The sequence below is a fragment of the Salmo trutta genome, chromosome 36, assembly GCF_901001165.1.
Source record: "Salmo trutta chromosome 36, fSalTru1.1, whole genome shotgun sequence".
Lineage (NCBI taxonomy): Eukaryota > Metazoa > Chordata > Actinopteri > Salmoniformes > Salmonidae > Salmo > Salmo trutta.
The window spans coordinates 33,071,080-33,096,202 of record NC_042992.1 but is presented as its reverse complement, the minus strand read 5'-3'; the positions used below and the strand labels follow the sequence as shown (position 1 = coordinate 33,096,202).

Here is a 25,123-nt window from a genome sequence, read left to right as displayed (position 1 = left end):
ACACACAAATCTACAAACAGACCTACACACATCAATCAGCAACCCCCCCTCCACACACACACACTCCCTAGTCATCCCATCTTTGATTCCCTCTGCAGAGATGATGATTAGAAGAAGAAAAAAAAACTACAATGAAAATGAACCCAGAACGTACAGAAGCACGTCATTTTTTCCTCTCCATCTCTTCTCCTGGTTAGGATCTATGATCTAGCACAACTCTGGAGTGGGAGCTGCCTGTTGGGAATCATTGCTGGCGGGGAAAGTGCTGGATTAAACACGGAATTATCTGCAGAATGCCTGGAGCCACACACACACACACACACACACACAAAATCGCGTACACACCCTCCACTTCGCATCAAAATCATTTCCGTCTCACAGATCTATTCTTAGGCGCAAGAATATCCCCTTCCTCACACATACTCAAACTCAAAGGACTAGCGGATTGTTGGAGAACCAGAGGCGCTGTTGCATAGCTCTCCTTCCGTGGAGCGAGTCGCCAATCTCCGTTACCAACCACTCTTAACACCACCAATTAACCATGACTGGGTCGAAGTGACGCCACGGAAACCAGAGTTATTGTGGTCCGTCGGATGGAGCAATGGGCTGATGACCAGGAGGCTTGCGAGGGACATAAACTTAAGTGGAGGGAATGGAGTGTGGCACTGTTGTGCCTCTGGAGAAGCGGTTTGAAACTAAACTCTGTACATAGCTTGGTGAATAAATAATGAAAGTTCATTGGGGGACAGAATATAAATGTAATGGTACGCTAAATATAGTGTTCTGGATGGGAGAGTAAACATCATGGCTGTGGATTTAAAGGGCACTCAACAGTTCTAACAATAAAGTGGCACCTCACCACTGTTTTGGGAAACAGCTAAGGGATAGGGTGGGTTTACAATTACATTGTTTACAAACAGTAGAGTATAACAAGCTTATAATTTGAGTTTTGATTGGTTAAGACAGTTGAACTAATCTCATGAGGCATGTATAAAAAAATTACTCAAAAAGATCTACCTCGCTCAAAACAGGGCTGCCAGACTAGCTCTTCATTGCTCTACACAAATTAACGTCAGCCAAATGCACCAGCATCTCTCATGGCTTCCCGTTTAACATTACTATCCAGTCTTTTGATTTTCTTTAGGAAATGTTATATTTTTCGAGAAACTACAGTATTTCTCAGACCAATTAGCGTATACTAGCAACAAGCATAACCACCAAACCAGACAGGCAAATTCAAGGCATCTGACACCACCAAGGACAAATCTACAGTTTTATACAGAGCCGTCACTGAACTCACATTTCTTAGGCACAAAGTAAATCCACCTTCAAGAAAACAATAAAAGTACATCTACTGGATTGACCATATGACTGGAGAGATACTAGTGTTAGTAGAAATTCTACTGAATGTTAAATGTATTACCTGTCAGCTTTTTAATCCTCTGTAATGTCTACTTGTTAAATGATTATTATGTCTTTTTGTAAATTGTAATTGTTTGTAAATGTCTTTTTAGTTCTGTGTTGGGACCCCAGGAAGATTTGCTGACATTATGGCATCAGCTAAATGTGGACCCTAATAAAGTTATGCTCTTCAAGAATAAATGGATATGTATCATTCATTTAAAAGTACAAAAATGGATATACAGTGCCTTCAGAAAGTATTCATACCCCTTGACTTATTCCACATTGTTGTTACAGCCTGAATTCCAAATGTATTACTTTTTTTTTTTTTTTACTTTTTGCAAATGTATTGAAAATGAAATACTGAAATATCTAATTTACATACACTACCGTTCAAAAGTGTGGGGTCATTTAGAAATGGCCTTATTTTTGAAAGAAAAGCACATTTTTGTCCATTAAAATAACATCAAATTGATCAGAAATACAGTGTATACATTGTTAATGCTGTAAATGACGATTGTAGCTGGAAACGGCGGATTTTTAATGGAATATCTACCTAGGCGTACAGAGGCCCATTATCAGCAACCATCACTCCTGTGTTCCAATGGCACATTGTGTTCGCTAATCCAAGTTGATCATTTTAAAAGGCTAATTGATCATTAGAAAACCCTTTTGCAATTATGTTAGCACAGCTGAAAACTGTTGTTCTGATTAAAGAAGTAATAAAACTGTCCTTCTTTAGACTAGTTGAGTATCTGGAGCATCAGCATTTGTGGGTTCGATTACAGGCTCAAAATGGCCAGAAACAAAGACCTTTCTTCTGAAACTCGTCAGTCTATTCTTGTTCCGAGAAATGAAGGCTATTCCATGCGAGAAATTGCCAAGAAACTGAAGATCTCGTACAACGCTGTGTAGTACTCCCTTCACAGAACAGCGCAAACTGGCTCTAAGCAGAATAGAAAGAGGAGTGGGAGGCCCCGGTGCACAACTGAGCAAGAGGACAAGTACATTAGAGTGTCTAGTTTGAGAAACAGACGCCTCACAATTCCTCAACTGGCAGCTTCATTAAATAGTACACGCAAAACACCAGTCTCAAGACAACAGTGAAGAGGCGACTCCGGGATGCTGGCCTTCTAGGCAGAGTTTTTCTGTCCAGTGTCTGTTCTTTTGCCCATCTTAATCTTTTCTATTTATTGGCCAGTCTGAGATATGGCTTTTTCTTTGCAACGCTGCCTAGAGTTTTCTTTAAGGACATTTCTAAGTGACCCCAAACTTTTAGCGTACACTACCGGTCAAATGTTTTAGAACACCTACTCATTCAAGGATTTTTCTTTACTTTTACTATTTTCTACATTGTAGAATAATAGTGAAGACATCAAAACTATGAAATAACACATATGGAATCATGTAGTTACCAAAAGAAAGTGTTAAACAAATCACAATGTATTTTAGTCTTCAAATAGCCACCCTTTGCCTTGATGAGAGTTTTGCACACTCTTGGCATTCTCTCAACCAACTTCATGAGGTAGTCACCTGGAATGCATTTCAATTAACAAGTGTGCCTTGTTAAAAGTTAATTTATGGCATTTCTTTCCTTCTTAATGCGTTGGAGCCAATCAGTTGTGTTGTGACAAGGTAAGGGGTATACAGAAGATTGCCCTATTTGGTAAAAGACCAAATCCATATTATGGCAAGAACATCTCAAATAAGCAAAGAGAAACGACAGTCCATCACTACTTTAAGACATGAAGGTCAGTCAATACAGAACATGTCAAGAACTGTAAACGTTTTAAGTGCAGTTGCAAAAACCATCAAGCGCTATGATGAAACTGGCTCTCATGAGGACCACCACAGGAATCGAAGACCCAGAGTTCTCTGCTGCAGAGAATAAGTTCATGATGCGGATGATCTCTGCATGTGTATTTCCCACCATAAAGCAGGGAGGAGGAGGTGTTATGGTGTGGGGGGGCTTTGCTGCTGACACCGTCTGTGATTTATTTAGAATTCAAGGCACACTAAACCAGCATGGCCAACACAGCATTCTGCAGCGAAACACCATCTGATCTGGTTTGGGCTTAGTGGGACTATCATTTGTTTGTCAACAGGACAACCTCCAGGCCGTGTTAGGGCTATTTGACCAAGAAGGAGAGTGATGGAGTGCTGCATCTGTTTTTATTTTAATAAATTAGCAAAAATGTATAAAAACCTGTTTTTGCTTTGTCATTATGGGGTATTGTGTTTAGAACAAATATTGAAACAATTCTAGAATAAGACCGTAAGGTAACAAAATGTGGAAAAAGTGAAGGCGTCCGAAGCCACTGTATATGCCTCATCACAATTCTCTCTCTGATCTCTGAGCTCTACAGACAGTCCCTTGGACTTCACGGGATAGTTTCTGCTCTGACATGCACTGTCAACTGTGGGATCTTATATAAAACAGGTATGTTTCTTTCTAAATCATGTCCAAACAATTGAAATTGGCCAGAGACTCCAATCAAGTCGTAATTTTCAATAAACATTTTTTTTAAAAACGAAAAAAAAAAAAAAAACATTTTGAATTGTGGAATAAGACCGGGGGTATGAATACTTCCTGAAGATACCAGCAGTCGCAGATTGCCCCCTTTAAATAATATACATTGAATTGTGAGCTTAAGATAGTGTACTAGACGGAGGAGAAAACATATATAAAGTGGTCATGAGTTTAAAGCCCTCTAGACAGTATATGGCTGAGAGCAGTGGTGCAGGACTGAGCATGACTATCACTTCACAGCCAACATAAAAAGGGTTCGATAACTGGTGCTCTGGCCGATGGGCACCAGAGAAGCGATGGTGCAGTGGTGCATTTCAGGGGTGTCGGTCTTATCTTTTCAAGCCAGAGAGAGAAGAAAAAGAGAGCAGCCGTTTGATATCTCTCACCCTTTGCTTTTGTCACCGCTGTGCAGAGAGCCGAACCAAAAATGACATGTCCAGTCTCAAAGTGCCCACGGTCAACTTCCTCTCCCTGTCTCAGTGTCACTTCCTTGGTTCTCTGTTCTGAACCTTGTCATTGTAGCTAGCGAGCCAGCGCTATCCATTACCCACTGCCTTGGGATCAGTTCGGATTAGCTACTGTAGACCGCATAACACCACATACCGACAGGTGACTACTTCGTGGATGGTTGGTAAATGCTGATTCCAGATCAGCTGGAAAGCGATCACTGGACTGTCCATTACCCACTGTCCTAGGATCAATTAGCTTAACCCACATCACCTCAGATACTGACACGTAACCACTGTGAGAGGTTAGGAGAGGCTGATTCCAGGTCAGATGGTAACCCATAGTACCTCAGGAAAAACATTGAATCCTGTTGCTACGTTTGCCTTATCAAAAGGTGGCGCAGCGAGTTAAGCTCGCTCTGAGTTTTCCCTCATGCACAGGTTCACGCGTGCGACGCCACACCTGCGAAATGCGAAATCCACTGCTGACGAAGTCACAAGGCTTATTTTAAGTAACGTGTGTTCTAATTTCACCAAAACAGCGTGGGACGTGTGATCTTTCACACAGGTATCACACGTTACTGTAGGCTTCTCCTGGCAGCTGCTGTTTTTAGAATTACCTCGTACCCCTGCACATCGACTTGGTACTGGTACTCCCTGTATAGGGCAGCAGGTAGCCTAGCGGTTAAGAATGTTGGGCCAGTAACCCAAAGGTCGCTGGTTTGAATCCCCAAGCCAACTAGGTGAAAAATCTGCCGGCGTGCCCTTCATCAAGGCCCATAACCTTACTTTGGAAAACTTCTGCTAAATGACAAGAAATACTGAGTGTACAAAACATTAGGAACACTTTCCATGACACTGACCAGGTGAAAGCTATGAGCCCTTATTGATGTCACCAGTTAAATCCACTTCAAATCAGTGTAGATTTTTCAATCCTTGAAACAATTGAGACATGGATTGTGTATGTGTACCATTCAGAGGGTGAATGGGGAAGACAAAGTATTTAAGTGCCTTTGAACGGGGTATGGTAGTAGGTGCCAGGCGCACCGGTTAGTGTGTCTGCTGGCTTTTTCACGCTCCACAGTTTCCCGTGTGTATCTAGAATGGTCCACCACCCAAAGGACATCCAGCCAACTTGACAACAGTGGGAAGCATTGGAGTCAACATGGGCCAGGAACTCTTGAAACCTTGTAGAGTCCATGCCCAGACGAATTGAGGCTGTCCTGAGGGCAAAAGGGGTGCAACTCAATATTAGGAAGGTGTGTATTTTTACTCGTTATTGGTATTCACTGTGTATTTATTCCTCGTGTCACTATATTTTTACTGCATTGTTGGAAAAGGACCCATAAGTAAGCATTTCACTGTTAGTCTACACCAGTTTACAAAGCATGTTACAAATAAAATGTTATTTGATTTGAGCTCTCAGGTGCTGTGACAACTGACAGCTAAATTTGCCACACAGACACAAATGTGACAGTTTCTGATGAGGAACTGAGAGAACATTCAGGAGGCGACGAACTAGTCAGCCAGTGAGCAAATCCTGTCCATCCCGCTGAGAGACTGACCTGGAAAAAAGACGCTTTAGGCCATTTATCTGACAATCTATGTCAATCCATTCAGCCTGAGTGGCGCGGGAAAGGTGAGAGAGCAGAGCAGCTAGGCTCCAGGGCGGTCCACACAGGGCTCAATGAAAGGCCCCCTGCGGCCGTCCACAGCCCTGCCGGTCCATTAATACTGGCCAGCCAGAGTCATTAGTGGCCTGTCGATATATTGTAGGCAGGCAAGCAGCCGGCAGACCCGAACTTAGTAGGCTATCAAGCGTTTCTGCTAGCCTTGCCATCCTCCGGCTAAGGTCCCAACCCCAATGGTAAACAACGAGCTACTAGGTCATGTGGGTGAGACACTTATTGGCGAGTCGAGGAAAATGATTTCAAGTATTCCGGCATTCAGCATTCCAGTGCAATTTTATGTTCTACTTAGTCTAAACAATGACATTCCACAAGTAATGCCATGGGAGAATGTGTTAGGCTGTATATTTTACAGTTTTTGTATAGCTCAGTTTCAATATAATGTATAATCCTTGACAATTAGTTTCTAATTTGGAATGGAACTTTTACATGCCTGGGAATTCTGACATGCCTGTCTTCCATTCATACTGGGGGATAAAGGGTTGTTTCTAATGAAGAAAATAAGAATTAGCATAGACGGTGACCTACAAAATCCATAACAATTCACATTCTCTAACACATAGGAAACAAGTTCCAACTCAGTCACTGTTCAATACAACGTGGAGCTAATCGAATAATATGCAAAACACATTTTTTGTGCGTGTCAGCTCTACCTGATGACACAATTTCGAAAAACTACATTCCATTACCTTAAAATATAAAAACAGGTCTATTTCAGTCGTTATGCGCCCTGGCGCATTATTTCACATTCAGCCTGTGTGCCCCGCCAAAAACAATTGCTATCCTTCCGCCTTGTCAGTTGACACCCAAAGATTGTAGATTGTCTGAGGTAATTGTTTGTTGCTTGTCATTAACAATGTCTAACCTTTCAAAGCCTTTACATGCCAGAAGACTTGAGGCAGGTTGACTTTCGGAAACTATAATTACACACCATGTACAGCGGGGATCATCAGCTAGATTCAGCCACGGGACGATTTTTTGTTGAGAGGATGGTCGGGGGGGGGGGGGGGGGGGGGCGGACCATAATTAATTACAAATCATTTGCAGACTGCAAAAAAGACCAAAGAGATAGAATATTTGACTAAAACGTCATTTAAAACCTTGCTTACGTTTGCATATGATCACATGCGTCTTTCTATTTTGGGGCCAAATTGGAGAACGCTGGGGCCAGATGGAGAACCCTGATGTACAGAGATCTTTAAAATATATATATTTTTTCACTACCGTTCCCATAACTGAAACTATGCCATTCATGTCACAATCGCCTGCATTAGGTCAACAAGGATTAAAAGGTCTGAATGAAGAGAGGGTTTGACAGAGTGCCGCAGAGAGGCGTAGTCAAGGCGACAGACGAGGACCTAAAGTGGCCTCAGGATGACCATAAACGCTCTTTCTCTCTCATAGACAACAGTCAAGGATGTTGTGGCAATGTAGTACCACAGGCAAGTCTGAATAAGCCATCTTATTTAAGTCCATCAATATCATTTGGAACTGTAGCCAACATTAAAATAGCACCATCCAGCCAACTTGTTGTAAACAAATCATTCAGGGAACCCTCAATGCATCTACTTGAGAAACTGCTCGTTGTCGTCAGTAGTCTTGGCATGATGGTTACGCTACATTTATTATAGCATTGTTACACATGAATAACCCTATAGTTTCTCTAGCACTCTGGGTAATTACACTGGTCTAGATAGAGATGTTGTGGAACAATGTGATTAATGTAACGTAAAGAACAGACAGTTCTCTGTGTAATACAGTGGCGGTTGGTGCCGTTTAAGATGAGGGAGGATGATTATTTTTTCATGAACATGGCCTTATTACTATTACAGCATATTGGATGACTTTTCATATTCCATTCACCCAGCTCAAAGTAACATCGATAGGTTTAGGCTATTACATGACGCTCATTTTCCCTGTGCCCATCATGAGGTTGCTACAAACTAGCCTATGAATGAAAGTTTACAATGTAGGTGCACAGGTTGAGAGAATTTTGAGTAATAATGGTGACAGTGACACATTCAATCCCACCTTGCACAGTCTTGCCTGCATCTAGCTGACCTAGGGTGTAACCATTAGTCCAACGGTTGCAAACAAGAGTTTCTATTGGACAAATTCAGGTATGTTTATCCCCGTTTTGTTCGCTTCCGTTTAAGAAACTTTTTTTATCAACAGAATCGGCGCAATGAATACACCCCTGATCACACACAAACAGTTCACTTTCATACCAGACACATAAACAGCTCGTTGTGTAATATCTATATAGAATTCCTTCTCATCTATGTGCTCTCCTCCTCTCACCTTTTCCCTTCGCTAGTGGACTTCAGTGCAGAACACATCAGCTGTCTGTGACCAGGCAACAAAAAAAACTTAAGCCAAACCTTCATACCATGACTGCTACACACAGCCTACATCGTTGTCAGGTTATAGTCAACATAGACATAGCTACTAGAACTAAAGGCGTTAGTAAACCCGCTACAATCATGCAGAACCGTGTGGTCAGCAGCAATCAGTTTAGCAGTTACGCCGGCAGGCCCCGATGGCTATAAATGAATAAAGCCAAAAGCTTACCTTTACTTGGAAGAGTTCCAGTGTCGAACAGCCATAGCCAGCTAGCTAACAAAGCATCCCTCTCTGTTAGAGCCGGGTGTTTGAGTAGGCTAAGTAAGTGAAAAGATATACTATGAAATATAGCTAGCTCCCTCTTCCTCTCTTGTTCAAAACTGTTCAACTAGTCTTTCTCTCTGAGTCGACTACTCACCACATGTAATGCACTGCAGTGCTAGCTAGCTGTAGCTTTCAGTACTAGATTCATTCTCTGATCCTTTGATTGGGTGGACAACATGCCAGTTCATGCAGCAAGAGGTCTGATCGGTTGGAGGACGTCGTCATAATTACTGCGTAAGTCTATGGAAGGAGGTGAAAACCATGAGCCTCCTAGGTTTTGTATTGAAGTCAATGTACCCAGAGGAGGACGGAAGCTAGCTGTCCTCTGGCTACACCATGGTGCTACCCTACAGAGTGTAGTTGAGGCTACTGTAGACCTTCATTGCAAAACTGTGTTTTAATAAATTATTTGGCCACGTGAATATATTTAGTTTAATTTAAAAAGGATAAACTTTATGTTTCACTATTTTCTTTTTCTGAAATTCATTGAGGATGGTCCTTCCCTTCTTTCTCTGAGGAGCCGCCACTGGTGTAATAATGCGAATCGTTTCAGTTCTATATCGAGGCAGACCTAATAACCGCAAGGTCTAAAGCAAAACACTGTCGATATACATGTTACATACACAATCAAATTCACAGACGGACCACTACGCTGTCTGAATGTCACACACAAGACTCAAAATCATATTTACAAATCCATCATACTTTAATAACACCAGAATACAAAAATAATGTGACAGAACAAACTGGAACGAAACACCCACAATGTCAGATGGTGATACAGAGAACATCGTTATACTAGCAGCTTGTAGTGAGAGAGAGAGAGACAAACATCTGAGAATATAGGAGCATTTTAATATTAGTCATATTCTCCAGGTCATAATCCTGTCAATATTGTGCACAAGAAAAAATAAATAAATAAAATAAATACCCCACTGTAGAATTTAGCCGAAAAAAATGAATTTCTTATTATGCCAGCAACTGGGCTAACATGACCACATCAATTAGTCATGCATGTTGCTCGTTATGTTCGATTTATTTATACTATTTACACGAGGGACACAGGGAATACTGCACGTGGTGGAATGGTGAATTTAAGGCTTTGTTTGGTTGTCTTGACATTAGAGTCGGACATGAATTGTAGGCTGTCGTGACCCATTAGGCTTTTTAAAATGACCACCTCCACTGCCCTTAGACAGGGAGAGTAATTGTATCCCAGGAACTTTGTTTTTTATTCCATGTGAAATTGGTGCTGGGTTTACTTCTTAAAAACAGGGAAATGGGGAATTAAAGGTTTTAAGCCTCTGTAGAGATGGACAATGATGATGGAGCCCAACGGGAGGCATTGCACTCAAGGTGTGTGTCAGGTCGGGGAAAGATATTTGTGTGTGTGTGTGTGCGTGCGCACACATTCTATGGGTGAAACAGATCTTCTGAGAGAGGGTGATTATATGCTCTCGTGTGAGTTTACCTGTGAGAGAGAGAGAGAGTGAGAGAGAGAGAGAGTGTTTGTGTGGAGAAGATGGTGAGAACAGCTTGGAGTTCAAGGCCCTCGATAATATAATGTACCTCTATGTACCAGTAGGCTACAAGATACATGCCTTGACACACATGTAATTACAGTACAAAATGACCCTAGTCATTGGTTATTTTCCAACCAATTCCCATAATAGTAGTCTGTGATAATGGACCGATTTACCATAATCTACACAGCACTTCTAAATAACATTTCTTATAGGAAGTCTCGAAGATAAATACACACTTACTTCATTAAATGGATATTTTACATCAAGAAATACACAACCAACACTTCACACAAGACTGTAATTTTTCTTCATTTAAAAAAAATGCTTATATCCATTCGCACAAAACATAAGGAAAACAAACCATTCATTTGGACACAGTGGTGATGATCTGATAATGTGATATGAATCTGTGATCAAAGGCAAAGGAGGAGTCGAACACAATGTTTTCAGAGCAGCAGCCCGGATACCAATACCCAATCAAGTTTTCATCTGTCAGGGGTGGCACAGGAGACCACTCCAAAGGCCCTTAGAGTCACTCCAGCTCCGCCAGTGAAATATTCATGTCCATGCTGGTCCTCGTGCTAAGCAGTTTCCCATCACCGTCCCCAAACCCCTTCATCAGTGAGGTTACTGTGCATGAAATGAGTGATGAATGACTCCGAGATAAAATCATGATAGGCTTAGCAATCCATATGTATGAAATTATGCAAAACAACTCCTGCATAATATTGGGCTATTACGCGGTGAATCAGCGTGTGGGATACACACACACACACAACTCAAAATCCACTCGCCGACACAAATCTGTTCAATCGCGCTACACACACCCTTGCACAATTGACACACTCGTCAGCACACCCACGCGCGGCCGCTGCTTTAAAGTGTACGCCGCTAATCCGACAGTGGAACATACTGCGGGTGGGGTTAGCTCCTTAGCCTCGTTCCAGGTCTGGCAGAGAGTCAAATTCGGTCCACTCAGGAGTCGAAAACACATATGCCGGCCAGGCTTAGAACTAATGGGCCTCGCACATGGTCAGAAATACCCCCACACACAGTCACATTTAATGTGTTACTGCCCCCTTAGAAGGCCAGAAGAGATTAGAGAGAGATACAGTAAAAAAAATAAAAATAAACTCTACTAAGTATTCCGCCCTGCTAAAAAAGAAAATAATATTTCTAAGTCTAAGTAGATAATTGATCATAGACGGTCTACCTCATACCACCTCATAATTCCTACTGTATTCGGGAGCAAAATTTCATAATTTCAGTTTTACGTGCAGCTTGGTTTAACTGGATTAAATCGCACAAGTACTCAATAACAGCCGGATATCAGCCTCTCTCTCTATCCCTGTATTCCGCCGCACAAGATAACGCGCAACACTTTTATGCTTCTTCCACTCCTGAATTAAACATGCGGGGTAGGAACAGCTTGTTCTGGTAAAAACAGAGAGGGAAATATTCCGCCTCTGCCTCTGATCCTCGAGCGTCGGCGGTGAAACATCTCTTTGCCATTAAAAAGACGGTGCATTGATCGACTTGCCGGGGAAATGGAGTGTGCTCCCTTCTAATTGGTCAAACTGACAGGCAGAGCAGGAGGCCCAGTTAGAGATGGGTGTGCCTGTCCATCTGTCAGTGGGTCTGTTATCTGTCCCTAGGCAAACTAGACAAGCTGGTTTTGGACCCTAAGCATGGTAGGCTAGCACACCTCGGACGGTGCCAGCTGACCCGCTGACCCCTGCTTAGCAGTGACATTCCACCAACATGAACAGAGCCAACATTCAGGTGGAAAAAAAACAAAACAAACGGATCTGGTCGCTCCACTTCTCTCGTTCAAACCCCACCCCCAGCTTGGTCTACCATGTCACCGGCCTCCCAAATGTAAAAGAAAATAATCACAAAGCCATTAGAAAGAAGGAAAAGTGCATGAAAATGAAGTTGGAAACTAAGTTGGTGGGACGAACCTCTGCCTAATAGTCAGTAAAACCAAATGTGCTTCAACGAGGCCTTAAGGCCCAAACATCTTGATAATACAAAGACCATTACATAACACTGTGTATGAATGCCTGTGATTGATGCACATTAAGCAAGTTACAGCTTTGTTCCTTGCCCTCTACACCGCTGGTTCACTGGAGGACATCTTGAAGCAGTAGCAGTGGTTATAGAACTAGGTGTGACCGTCTATGAATGCGTCTGAAGTTTTACCATGAAGGTGACATTGAATGGTACGTTTCCTTACCAAGAAAAAGCCTTTACGATGTTTGCAGTCCTGTGGATTAGCTGGCTACTAATGCAGTCGCGCGGCCATTCTTCACGTTTCACTTGCTAAGCTGAAATGAAATGGAGCAGTAAGCAGCATTGAAGAGGAGATACATCGTTTAATTTTTGGGGTAGACTGACTTCGAGACGTCTAGTCATTCAGCAGCGCACTCAAGTCATCATTCTGCTTGTCCATCAGTTACAGATCAATTTCAACTCCTTGTTTTGTTTCTGTAGTGATTTCTTTTAATAGAAAATAATCATAAGCGAAGCATGTGTCTATAGTATGCAGGGGAAGGGTGGTTGTTGGTATCATTCCAGAGACGTGGTTGGAGGTTGGTGGTGGACTCTCCTCCCTGTCCTCAGCTCTCCCTCCTGGACCCTGTTGGTTGACCGCCCCTCTCTAGACGTAGATGGCAGTCCGGGAGATGACCGACCCATCCCGCTGTGACTCCATGTCGTCATCCAGGTAAATGCTGACCCCTCCCATCTCATCGTCGCGCCGGTGGATGTGGTAGGATGGCGCCATGCCCACACTGAAGCTGTCGTAGCGCTCCTCTTCCTCCTCCAGGCTGTCGTCGAGTGCGTCGAACTTCCTGCGCTCCGCCTCATCCATTTCGCTGCTCAGCAGGATGTCGTGGGCGGTGGGGGTGGAGCCTGGCGGGCCGTGGAAGTCGTTGACCTTCGCCAGCGCTCCGGGGTCACTCTCGCGGTAGGTATAGATGGGCCCGTTGATGTTGGGCCCAGTGCCTCCATTCTTGTTGCCAGCTCCGCCGAAGAGGCGGGCTTTGTTCCCGTAGGTGCCTGGCTCTCCGTTGCCAGGGTAGCCGCGCCGTTGCCGGCGACTGCGGGTCACCAGGACGGCAATCAGCGCGCTGACCAGCAGCAGGGCCAGCAGGCTGCCGATGATAGCCCCCGCCACCACACCCGCGTTGGACGGGTCCACTATGGCCTCTGCAGAGTGGGGAGGAGGGGAGCAAAAGGTAGAGGGAGAGAAAGAAATGGGGGGAGGAAAGGGAGGGGGGTTGGTTGGTTTTTAAACGGGCCTCTTTCCGTAGGAGTAGTACTGTTGTTCTGGTGCTCTCCTGGTGAGATGCGGTCAGTGAGGTGGTGGTGTCTCGATCAGTGTTGTAGCGATTTGACTGGAATTGATTCCTCCCCTTTAGTTGCAGTTTTTTTGCAGCCCCCCGTTGCCCATTTCTACGGTCCTAGTATGGTTGGTGTGAGCCAAGTTTGAGCCGGTCCACTCTTGTTTCGGTAGAGAAACAAAAATGAGGAACACATTGTGTGACCCACGATGTGACGAATCCCGGGTCTGAGATTTTGACCGAGGCGTACATCGAGCACAACAACGCAGAGACGAGAGAGAGAGGGACAGGGACAGAGATAAGGAAGTGAAAGGGGACTACAGAAGTGGTAATGACTAGCACTGTGGTCATGCATGATGAAATACATCAACATACTGCCCCCCCCAAGCACCAAATGGGTCAGTTAGTTTAACCCCAGGCTATGAGCGCTCCCCCACTGTAAACCAGGAACCAGTCCAATGGAGGAACTCAACTCAACAGAGCCACATGACGCTATAAGAGGCTGGAGCCCACCTGCAGTTTGATCCATTCCAAACTCCGACCTCATACAGGGCAGCTTGGAATGCCCTGCCAAGACAGAGGGCTTAGGAGACGTGAGGCCTTGATGTCTAGATCTAATTCTGGGTATGGGGAGACGAAAACGTCAAAGCCACGGCACAGGGAGAAATAGGACAGGGGTAGTTGGGAGTCAGGACTAAATCAACCGGAAAGGGGTCAAAATGATCACATCGAGCTTATATCACCGCCTACATTACTGTCACGTCAGAGAGATTAGGGGAAGAGGAGCACAACGGCAGATACCTGAACAATCTTTTACTGTCACGTCAGAGAGATTAGGGGAAGAGGAGCACAACGGCAGATACCTGAACAATCTTTTCCTGTTTCGGAGAATCACAAATTGGCAAACAAGAAAGAGATTCTCCGAACAGGAAAGAGGCAGGGAAAATAACATGGATGTGGGATGATGTGGAAAACAATGATGAGTGGGATTTCAGGTTCTCGCCGTACAGTACAGGTAAAGTACCCATATGTATAGAACTGTAAATATCCAATAAAAACCTACGGTTGACACACTCTTGGTGCACTTAACACTCGTCTATTAAAATCCCTCCAGATAATGCGTGGAGCGTGAATGTACCGAGTTCTGCTGCCAGTGTGATCTCTGTCAATGGGGGGGGGGGGGGGGGGAGTCAGCGCCTTCTCAACCTCTGCATGCACATTCACCTCAAATCTCCTGTCCCATCAACCCCAACTTCTCCCTTTCCCTGAAAGTCTCCTGTGTTTCCATGACAATCTCAATCATTTCACATTCAAGGATTCTACTCGGAAGCGAGCCAGGCATTTCCTCAATCACTCCAATTCCCTCGCTTTCTTTTCAGCCATACGGGAGCGGACACAAAGTCTCGCACACACAACATTTATTTTTTACTCCTCCATTTTAGTCCACAGCCAATTTAATCCCCCGTCTCTCTCTTCGGATATCGAGTTTCTAAATGATTTATTTCTGAGAACGCCAGGCAGATGTGCTGAAACTAAAGCAGAGAAAAGAGGCCTTACTGAATAACAGCTACTACTTCACCCTCGTTTCACCTGGAACCTTTCCATGTCCTTTCAGAAGTACATTCTCTCTCACACACACACACACACACACACACACACACACACACACACACACACACACACACACACACAATGTTGTCGCTTTAATTCTCTCTCTCACTCACACACGTCTCTGCTTCGCTCACACACACACTGTGTTGTCTCTTTAATTCTCTCTCTCACTCACACACGTCTCTGCTTCGCTCACACACACACTGTGTTGTCTCTTTAATTCTCTCTCTCACTCACACACGTCTCTGCCTCGCTCTCTCACACACACACACACACACACACACACACACACCAGTCTCTGCCTCGCTCACACACACACACACACACACACACACACAGTGCTGTCTCTTTAATTATCTTTCTCACACCACACACACAGCTGTCTCTTCTCTGAATTTAATTGAGCTGCTCCCTCGCCCCCCTACAGAGGTGAGGAACGCTAGGAGGTATTCCCCCCCCTCGGTGACATCCCCCCTTAGTCACTCTGCTTCCTCATTCACCACGCCTTCTTCCCAGCTGCAGTCTCTATGCAGCAGTAACACTGTATTCACCCAGTTGGCAAGTACTCTTAAGTGGACTTGCTGGCTGCTTTTAGGATGTGTCGATACACACAAACAGGGAGGGGTAAACTAGTGTAGCACTGAGAGAGCCCCTCCCACTCAGACACACCACCACAACAATGTCAGCCTGGAGGAAATGAGCCTCTGCTAGGAGTTACTGAAAAGAAATGACTGCATCGGAAAAACAAAGAGATGCTGTAAGCAGAGATGGGTGAATCTGGATCGGTATTGATTCTCACCGTGTCTGGTGGTATGTGGCTAGATGTAAACACGCTGCAAAGGCTAAACACCCTGTTCATGTGTATACGCCGCATACTGGATAATATAAACCTTCAGCAGTCCGTCAAATATTATGGGGTTTCCGTCTAAACACATCTGATCGGTTTAGCTTCAAGCTTTTTTTTCTTTAAAAATGTGTTTAAAATTATTTAACTAGGCCTACACCGGCCAAAACCGAACGACGCTGGGCCAATTGTGCGCCGCCCTATGGGACTCCCAATCACGGCCGGTTGTGATACAGCCTGGATTTCAAACCAGGGTGTCTGGAGTGACGCCTCTAGCCCTGAGATGCAGTGCCTTAGACTGCTGCGCCACTCGGGAGCCCTCCACCAGGCTTATTTAGACACCAATTCTACAGCGCATACATAATATACACGTTAGCATCTGCTTGTCTTAAGACTCAAATTCATAACGTGAATGTCTCTATTTTTAGATAAAGGACTGATTCTCAATCAGCTCTGTGACTACTGTGCTAAGACTGCACTATACACAGGCACATTTATTTTGAGACCAATTTTAAGTTGGACAAATCTGCTGCGATGATTGAATCCAGACCTCGGCTGTTGATAGAGATCAACAAACCGACACAGTTAATAGCAATGTAGCAATCTGCCTCAAAATGAGGTATTCTGTGTTTCCGTGAGTCATTCATGGGGGGGAAACTGAAGAGAGAGAGAGAGCGAGAAGGCGAAAGGAAGGAAGGAAGGAAGGGAGAAAGGAAGGAAGGAAGGAAGGAAGGGAGAAAGGAAGGAAGGAAGGAAGGAAGGAAGGAAGGAAGGAAGGAAGGGAGAAATAAATGTGTGGTTTCAACTTCATTCTTTCAGAACAGAGTGAGGAGGCCCCAAAGCTAGGGTAGAGGGGGAAAAGCAATCCCCAGTACTAGTCTAAAGGATTTAGGGCACTCGGTCTGCCATTGGCTTCCCATTGATTAATGATGGGGGATTATTGAGCCAGATAGTCATCTGCTGTGCCATAGAGCTAACCCTCTGGCTAATTGAAAGGTAGCTTCATGACCCTGGAGGATTACAGAGCTGCGCTCCTCCAGCCTGAGGCTATGCAGATAGGGGAGCTTGTTTGTGCTGGGTCAGGGCAGTTGCATTTATAACCCAGGAAAAATGAGGAAGATGACAAAGGCACAAAACGGCAGCGTGTGAGCGGTTAAGGCAACGGCAAAGCGTTCGGGATTAGACTTTATCATTCAAATTGAAATGCGGCCGCTCACAGGCAAGGTAATCATTGCCCCTTTCTTGGGTCTTTAGACGCCTGGCACGGGAATGCCAAAGCAGGCGTATCGTTCGGTCGTCCTTCGACGGCAAACGGCGGAGGCAGAGCGGAATTGGGGAGGGGGTCTCTCCTGAGAAAGTCAGGTTGCTACTGGAGGCAGGGTTGGTGGAGGACCTGATTGAGAACGTGGCCCCAGTTCAGAAGGAAGCACAGGGTGGTTGTTGACATTTGAATGAAAGTCAAACAAAGTCTTCCTGACTAGTAAGTAATGCACTGAACCACACACATCGCTATCAGAAATATTTAGGAAATATATACTCAGATTCTTAGTCAGATACGCCTCAGGCTTCATTCAATCATTCATTGTGTTTTGGCAAGGAGGTAAAATATATATTTTTATATACATTTTTAAAATTGACCAACCTTGGACATCAGCACTCCACCTGACTGGGTTAACTTGCAGAGCTTAAAAGGGATAGTGCAACATTTTGGCGACAAAGCCTTTTTTCTACTTACCCAGAGTCATATGATCTTGATGAGCATGCTAGCTGTTCCAGTAGAGTTCTAGTCATTGTGCTAGTTAGCTAAACTACCTTCAACTTCCTTCAAACTGCACGCAGAGACATAAAAATGGCATCCATGAGTTCATCTGACTCTGAACCTACCCAAAGGGCTTTTCCTCGATTAAAAAATAAATAAAAATAAAATCACACTACCCCTTTAAGCTCTGCAAGATAACCCAGTCAGCTGGAGGGCTGATGTCCAAGGTTTGTACATTTTGCTAGTTATTTGGGGTTAGTTCTTTGTAACACGCATCTTCAGGCAAGGTTACTGGGTCACATTGGACTAGCTCTGCAAATGGGCAGATGTTCATGGTAGATATTCTCCAACTTGTTTATTTGTACCTTCCCGCCAGGTTCTCCATGGGGGCAGACTTAGCCTCTCTCTGGGCGCCACGAGGCAGCCTCTGATAAGCCACCGTGGCCATGTGCCTGCCTCTCTCCTCATCTCCCTCACAGAGATGAAACCTCACGGTCTGGCAATTCTCACTGCACCCCCTTAACATGGCCACAAGTGAGGCGGGAAACAAAATCTGCTCAATGGAGATGGATTAATCTAGATATGAGCATTTATTAAAAAGAGGAACATCCAGTGGCCTCCAGCCAGTCCAGCCCCGAGGAGGACGTCAACGGAACGAAGGCTACAATACAGTAGGCTACTAGCCCCGGGTTTATGTCAGCAGACATTTCAGTGCCAGGATATCCTCGGTCTAAATTGGTTTATTATTCTGTCCCTGCGGAGGCTTGTGTGCGGGTCCAGCGGATGGCTTGCCTGAGGAAGTGGTGTGTGTGTGTGTGTTCTTCTGATCCCTTCAGAAGTGTTCCAGTGAACAGTGACAACAACCGAGCCAGCTGGACCACCCACTAGGGGAGGGGGGGGGGGAGAGAAGAGAGGTCACGACACCCTGCCAGGCCATTGAAGGTTTAGCAGGAGTCATCTCAGCATTCTATGGGACTTTTCTGTTATTGTTTTCCCCCGTTCTGCCTCTCTCCCCCTACACGGACAGATCCAGCTGGCGCCTTGTCGACACTAACGCGCCATCTCTGGCACGTGCCCGCTGAGCAAGTGTCGAGCGAGAGAGTGGTGCTTTTTCCCCTTTCGTCAGCAGAACTCGGTTCTTGCGTTCACTCGTGACCGAGCGCTCCTCTTTTAAAACACCGAGAAGGGACTTCATCTCCTACTTTGTGCCCTCCACCCTCGTTACAAACCCAACCTTAAAGGGGTGTTATAAAAGCCCCCCCGCCCACAGATAAATAGCTCAGCGCTTCCATCAGAAGTTAAAGGGAACAAAGAGAGCTTTTAACAGGATTCACGAGTGAAAATAAAAAAAAAGGTAACTGATTTGGTTGGTGCTACAAAGTGGTTTCATTTCAAAGTTGCTTCGTTTCAAATGTGTTCCTGCACACAAAACTCCCACTGTCACGGGATGAAACACTGTTCAAAGCCAAGGGCAAAGTCAATGGAGGTTGGACCAGGTTGTTTTCTCCCATACTTACAAAGATGTGGGGCTGGTGGGAGTGCCAGCCAGCCCTGATACCGTAGGCACAAGGCAACGCTGCCAGCTAGAGCACCAGAGCCTTACTTCTTCCCCACCTCCCACACGTTTCAGCAGTGTGGCGCCTACAAAGCACCTTTGTTCTCAAAGGGAGACAATTCAGAATCTCTAAAAGGATTCCCACGGATTCTAAATGTAGCTTTCGCGTCGTCTTTGGCGAGAACGAGCTCTAACTGCGCAGGTGTCACTGATCTAAAAAGTCGGCACCCATTTTGACCAGGCAGAATCCACAACGTAACAAAGTCGAGGCTCGCCAACGGAAGGCTGCTCCGTGTTAATTGGATCAATGTGTGAACGCATGGGCGCCGAGAGAGGAGACGCCGCAGCACATCTCCGAATACATCCATTTCTAAAAGAGGAAAGATCTGTTGAAAGCGCATGCAGAAGAAGAGCGGACTCTTAAGTGAAGGGGGGGGGGGGAAGACCTACACTGAGGATGTTAGGGGGGGGGGGGGAGAAAAGAACACTCGGCAAACTGGCTCACACCAACTGATTTCTCCGCATGAATAAAATAACCCTTCTCAGAACCCCTACAAGCCAAACCGTCACCCAATTACCTGCCCAGCAGATGACAGAGTTAAATGTGAGTGAACGTTCATCTCTGACAGTGTAAATGATGGAAAAGACCAGCCTGCAGGAGTTTAGCCCTGATCCCAGTGTGTGTGTGTGTGTGTGTGTGTGTGTGTGTGTGTGTGTGTGTGTGTGTGTGTGTGTGTGTGTGTGTCCACAAATGTTTTTCTGTGTTGCACATATGCTCGTGGGTGGGATTGTATCATTGTGTGTATGTATCATTAAGTAGGAGTAGGGAGGCAGCTGTCCCGTGCTCAGTGGGTTTGACTCACCGATGACCGCTGTGGTGACCTGGTGCTTGCTCACTCCCAGCCGGTTCTTCACCTCGCAGACGAAGGTGGTGTTCACAGCCTCGTCCACCTTCCGCACGATCAGCTTGTTGGCGTTGATCTGCACCGTGTCAGGCATAGGACCTGACATGCTGTGTGTGGGAGGGAGAGGGGGAAACAGGAGTGAGAGAGAGGAGAGAGAAACCACAGCCATATGACCCGTTCCTCTTCCATATTTCCCTTCCTAACTCAGAGCTTCTACTGGAGGAGCAGAATGTCGGCTGCAACAACAGTCTATCCATCTAACCGCCATCTGTCTAGCGCCACGAGACGAAACAAAGACCATGTGGTAATAATCAACAAGAAGAGAAAAACAAATTAAATATGGTTTTCTTTTCCATTTAACTGCTGCAGAGATACTTGTGTTCCCCATTAAGAGATAAAAGCAAGCTGCTGGGCCCCAGAGGACGGGCAATATTGGTAATCTAGCAGATCAGACTGGAATTGTTAATTGATTGTTTATGCCTGACTGACTCCTCCTGTTGTCTGGGAGAGACAGGGGAGACTTTGTCTAAAGTCATTCTTCCATCTCCGGGTGAATTAAGACCAAAATGGGGAAGGATACTACAAAAGTCTGGGACTGCATTGGGGGGGATACTCCAAAAGTCTGGGACAGTCATAAAACGGTTACTTCGTAAGTCTGTGACAGTCGTGAGAGGGATACTCCAAAGGTCTGGGACAGCTATGGGAAGGGATACTCACACTGTCCAAGTGACGGTGGTGGGGGCAGGGTTGCCAGTGGCCTGGCAGGTCAGGACAGCGTCGGTCCGGCCGATGTACCAGTTGTTGTCATAGCCCACTATGGACACAGTCGGGGGATCTGAGAAAGAGGAGAGAGACAGGAGAGGGGAGGGAGGTTACTGCAAGTGAACACTGATTACCTAACTGGGGTGCAGAAGTGGAAGAGATTTTCGCAGCAAGGGTTGACCTATAAAGCATCACGGAAACTGAAAACTACCGCCAGAGGACTGCAGAGATATGACTAGGGACTGATGTCCCACGCTAGGTTAAAACAAAACACAGGGCAGCCCTAACATGCTTCTGAAATGGAGGTTGTGAACCATGCTTGTGTGATGAATAACCCAACCTTGTCTGAGACCTGAAACCTACTGCCTATATTTTTTTAAGTGTTATTTTTTTTTACCCACTTGGTTGAATAAGAAGGTTATTCAAACAGTTATTTGAGTAATGCCTTGGCTTCGGCTCAGAGGGTTAACATTCTTGGAGCGGGGGTTTCAAAACCCAGTCGTTCAAGCTTACACTCGACGGCCAGCTTCATGGGGAAGGTCTGGGGCTTGTCCTGGGTGCGCTGGCTGATTATGCAGGTGACCTCCTTGCCGTTGTCCTCTGGCGTGGGCACTATGCGGTAATCGCTCCTCACCGTCACCGTGCCGTCCGGCCCTTTTTTGGAGGTGGTGTTTTCAGTGCCACCGACCGCTCCCATCCACTTGATGGTGGCCGCTGGCTTGCTGTCGGCAGCCTCGCACTGGGCCACGACCACTGGTTCGCCGCTGGTGCTGGCTTGGACGACAACGGGAGATGCCGAATTCTTGGGTTTAGCTGAGAGAGAGGAGAGAGGAGAGATGGGGAGCGAATGCATGAGTGAGTTTTTGTTTGTTGTGCACATACAGGAAGTGTGATCCCCCTGAGAGTTGGATAGAAGACAGAGTGCAAGAGAAAGGCAGCGGCGAATCAGCTGGCGAGGATGGAACAAGGTGGGTGCATTGGAACTGATGCGTTTCGTGACACCGCATTCATTTGAGGACACCATTAGTCATCGCACCGGAGCCCTCTCTTCACCGAGTGCAATTAGGGCACAGACTGACAGAAAACAAACACCAGCTGCTCACCAAGCATGACCAGATTGGTGGTGCCTTGCTCATTGCCGCTGGGGTAGGTGGCGTACTCGCAGGTGTACCGCCCGGCATCGGCCATCTTCAAGCTGGTAATGGTAATGGAGGGGCTTGTCAAGGTGCCTTGGATGAAGCGGACACGCCCAGAGAAGGGAGATTCGGGGAAGCTCTCGCCGTATGTGGGGTGAAAGACGGCAATGTTGTCCCGCTGGCCTTCCGTGGGCTCCCATATCCACGACACCTGCATCCAAGAGGAATGACAAGGAATTAGAGGGTTGCAGGACGGCAGTCAATGCACAGAGTCTATCCACATGTCCAGTCGATTTCACAGATCCAGAGGTATGATATAGCATATGGAGAGAAAGAATAACAGCCACACTGACAACAATTTCAATGCAGAAATGTTTTCAACACTGTTGCAACATTAAAACTCTAGACAACATCATCTTCACAGTACTGTTCTTCCTTTTCAAGGAAAATCGGAGGGCAATATTTGTCTTTCTCCGCGCCAAGGCTGACGTGCACGGCAGGCTCTCTCATCAAGCGATATGTGGTTACCTGTGTGAGCTTGGTGTTTCCTCCGTCGACAAACTGGCAGCGGAGGTCGACCGACTCGGTGGGGTACGCCTCCACCTCCGTCTCCACCCTCACCCGCTGACACGAAGCAGCTGTGGATGAAGAGAGGAGAGAGAGAGAGAGAGAGAGAGAGAGAAACAAATAAGCATCATCAGCCTCTCATTTTCTGCCTGTGGCTCAGGTTTACAGAACCACCTCCCCTTCCACTACCAGTGTATAGTAGAGATTGATCAGTACAGCATGTCGCCAGCCAGCTCGACAAGGGTGGGCAAATAGGGTGACTGAGTCTTAGCGGGTGTGCATCTAACTGTGCAAGCGCTGTGATTGTGAGGAGTGGCTGGGAACAACTCATACTAATGCCGAGTGTAGAGTGATTGAGCAATGCATATGTGAGTGACTCTGCCCCCCCCCCCCCCACACCCCGCAGAGAGACAATGGGGCTGTCAAACTGATTCGTCTAGACTAAAAAAAGCAGCAATCAGCTCAATTTAGAGACTTTCTTTCTCAGTAACTATTTGGATTGCACCTCACCGCCGCCCCCCTCCCCCAAACGACATCTTAAATCACCGGGATCAAAATGAACCATCCCGTTTCAGGATATTATTCACAGTTATGAACAGCTTCCTCTGTCTCAGGCATAAGTGCCAAACTGGCCACATTGCTGAATGAGAAAGAGCCTTTCCAGCTTAGCACTTACAGTGCATTCAGAAAGTATTCAGAGCCCTTTTCCGCATTTTGTTACGTTACAGCCTTATACTGAAATTTATTTAAAAAAATATTTAAAAAATGCTCATCAACACACTTTACATCATAAATACAAAGTGAAAACAGGTTTAGAACTTTTCGCAAATATATATATAAAAAAATTAAAAAACAGAAATACCTTATTTCCATAAGTATTAAGACCCTTTGCTATGAGACTCAAAATGGAGCTCAGGTGCATCCTGTTTCCATTGATCATCCTTGAGATGTTTCTACAATTTCATTGGAGTCCACCTGTGGTAATTTCAATTGATTGGACATGATTTGGAAAGGCACACACCTGTCTATATAAAATGCCACCGTTGACAGTGCATGTCACAGCAAAAACCAAGCCATGAAGTCGAACAAACTGTCCGTAGAGCTCTGAGACAGGATTGTGTCGAGGCACAGATCTGGGGAAGTGTACCAAAACATTTTTGCAGCATTGAAGGCGCATGAACACAGTGGCCTCCATCATTCTTAAATGAAAGAAGTTTGGAACCACCGATACAATTCCTAGAGCTGGCCTCTCGGCCAAACTGAGCAATCAGGGGAGAAGGGCCTTGGTCAGGGAGGTGACCAAGAACCCAATGGTCACTCTGACAAAGCTCCAGAGTTTCTCTGTGGAGATGTGAGAAACTTCCAGAAGGACAACAATCTCTGCAGCACTCCACCAATCAGGCCTTTATGAAGCCACTCCTCAGTAAAAGGCACATGACAGCCTGCTTGGAGTTTGCCAAAAGGCAACTAAAGGACTCTGACCATGAGAAACAAGATTCTCTGTTCTGATTAAACCAAGATTGAACTCTTTGGCCTGAATGCCAAGCGTCACATCTGGAGGCGACCTGGCACCATCCCCACGGTGAAGCATGGTGGTGGTAGCATCATGCTGTGGGGGTGTTTTTCAGCGGCAGGGACCAGGAGACTAGTCAGGATCAAGGGAAAGATGAACGGAGCAAAGTACAGAGAGATTCTTGATGAAAACCTGCTCCAGAGCGCTCAGGACATCAGACCTGGGATTTCAGTATTATATTTTTAAGAAATTTGCTGAAACGTCTAAAAACCTGCTTTTCCTTTGTCATTATGGGTTATTGTGTGTAGATTGATAAGGGGAAAAAACAATTAAATCAATTTTATAATACAGATGTAACTTAAAATGTGGAAAAAGTCAAGGGGTCCGAATACTTTCCGAATGCACTGTATACCTGCATCATCACACCAGACTGAGAATTACTTAGAAGTATCAAAATAGAAGCCTCTGACTCACACAACTACCACCCAGCTCATTTCCTGTTAATGGCTTTCTATGATTTCCAGTAAACTGATTTCCTTGTACGTCAGCTTTTTAGATAAACAAGGTATGACTACTGTGAATCTTTAAAAAAAAAAAAAAAGGTCAACTCAGCGAGATGACCTTTTTGGACCCACTGCAAGTAAACACAGTGGGTCCATTTCCACAACGACTACGAGCGTTGAAGCGCGAGGCTAAACTTCTCAGCCGTTTTGATCCTGTAGCTACCACACTGTAGCAGCGCGGAGTGCAGCCGTGTACGTGCGCAGATACTCTGTGCGACAGTGTGAGAGCAAAGTCTTACATCGCGCTCATCTCAATATCTGCGGTGCCGCTCGTTGCAACGTCATCTCGCCGAGTCCACCTTTGAG

At 45.5% G+C, this 25,123-nt stretch overlaps 1 protein-coding gene across 2 annotated transcripts in view; it reads right to left on the bottom strand.

Moving 5' to 3' along the window:
• LOC115175936 (poliovirus receptor) overlaps positions 1 to 25,123 on the bottom strand; it is a 78,273-nt gene that overhangs the window by 26,976 nt on the left and 26,174 nt on the right. The window contains exons 2-7 of one of the 2 annotated variants that reach the window (XM_029735589.1): positions 22,703 to 22,812; positions 22,142 to 22,385; positions 21,552 to 21,851; positions 20,994 to 21,111; positions 20,235 to 20,383; positions 9,415 to 13,468 (exon numbers count right to left, since the gene is read on the bottom strand). In XM_029735589.1, the coding sequence (XP_029591449.1) occupies positions 12,918 to 13,468; positions 20,235 to 20,383; positions 20,994 to 21,111; positions 21,552 to 21,851; positions 22,142 to 22,385; positions 22,703 to 22,812 (1,472 nt within the window). In that variant the 3' untranslated portion in view covers positions 9,415 to 12,917. Of the gene's footprint in view, positions 1 to 9,414; positions 13,469 to 20,234; positions 20,384 to 20,993; positions 21,112 to 21,551; positions 21,852 to 22,141; positions 22,386 to 22,702; positions 22,813 to 25,123 lie in introns of those variants that run through there. The other variant, XM_029735590.1, reaches the window with a different exon arrangement.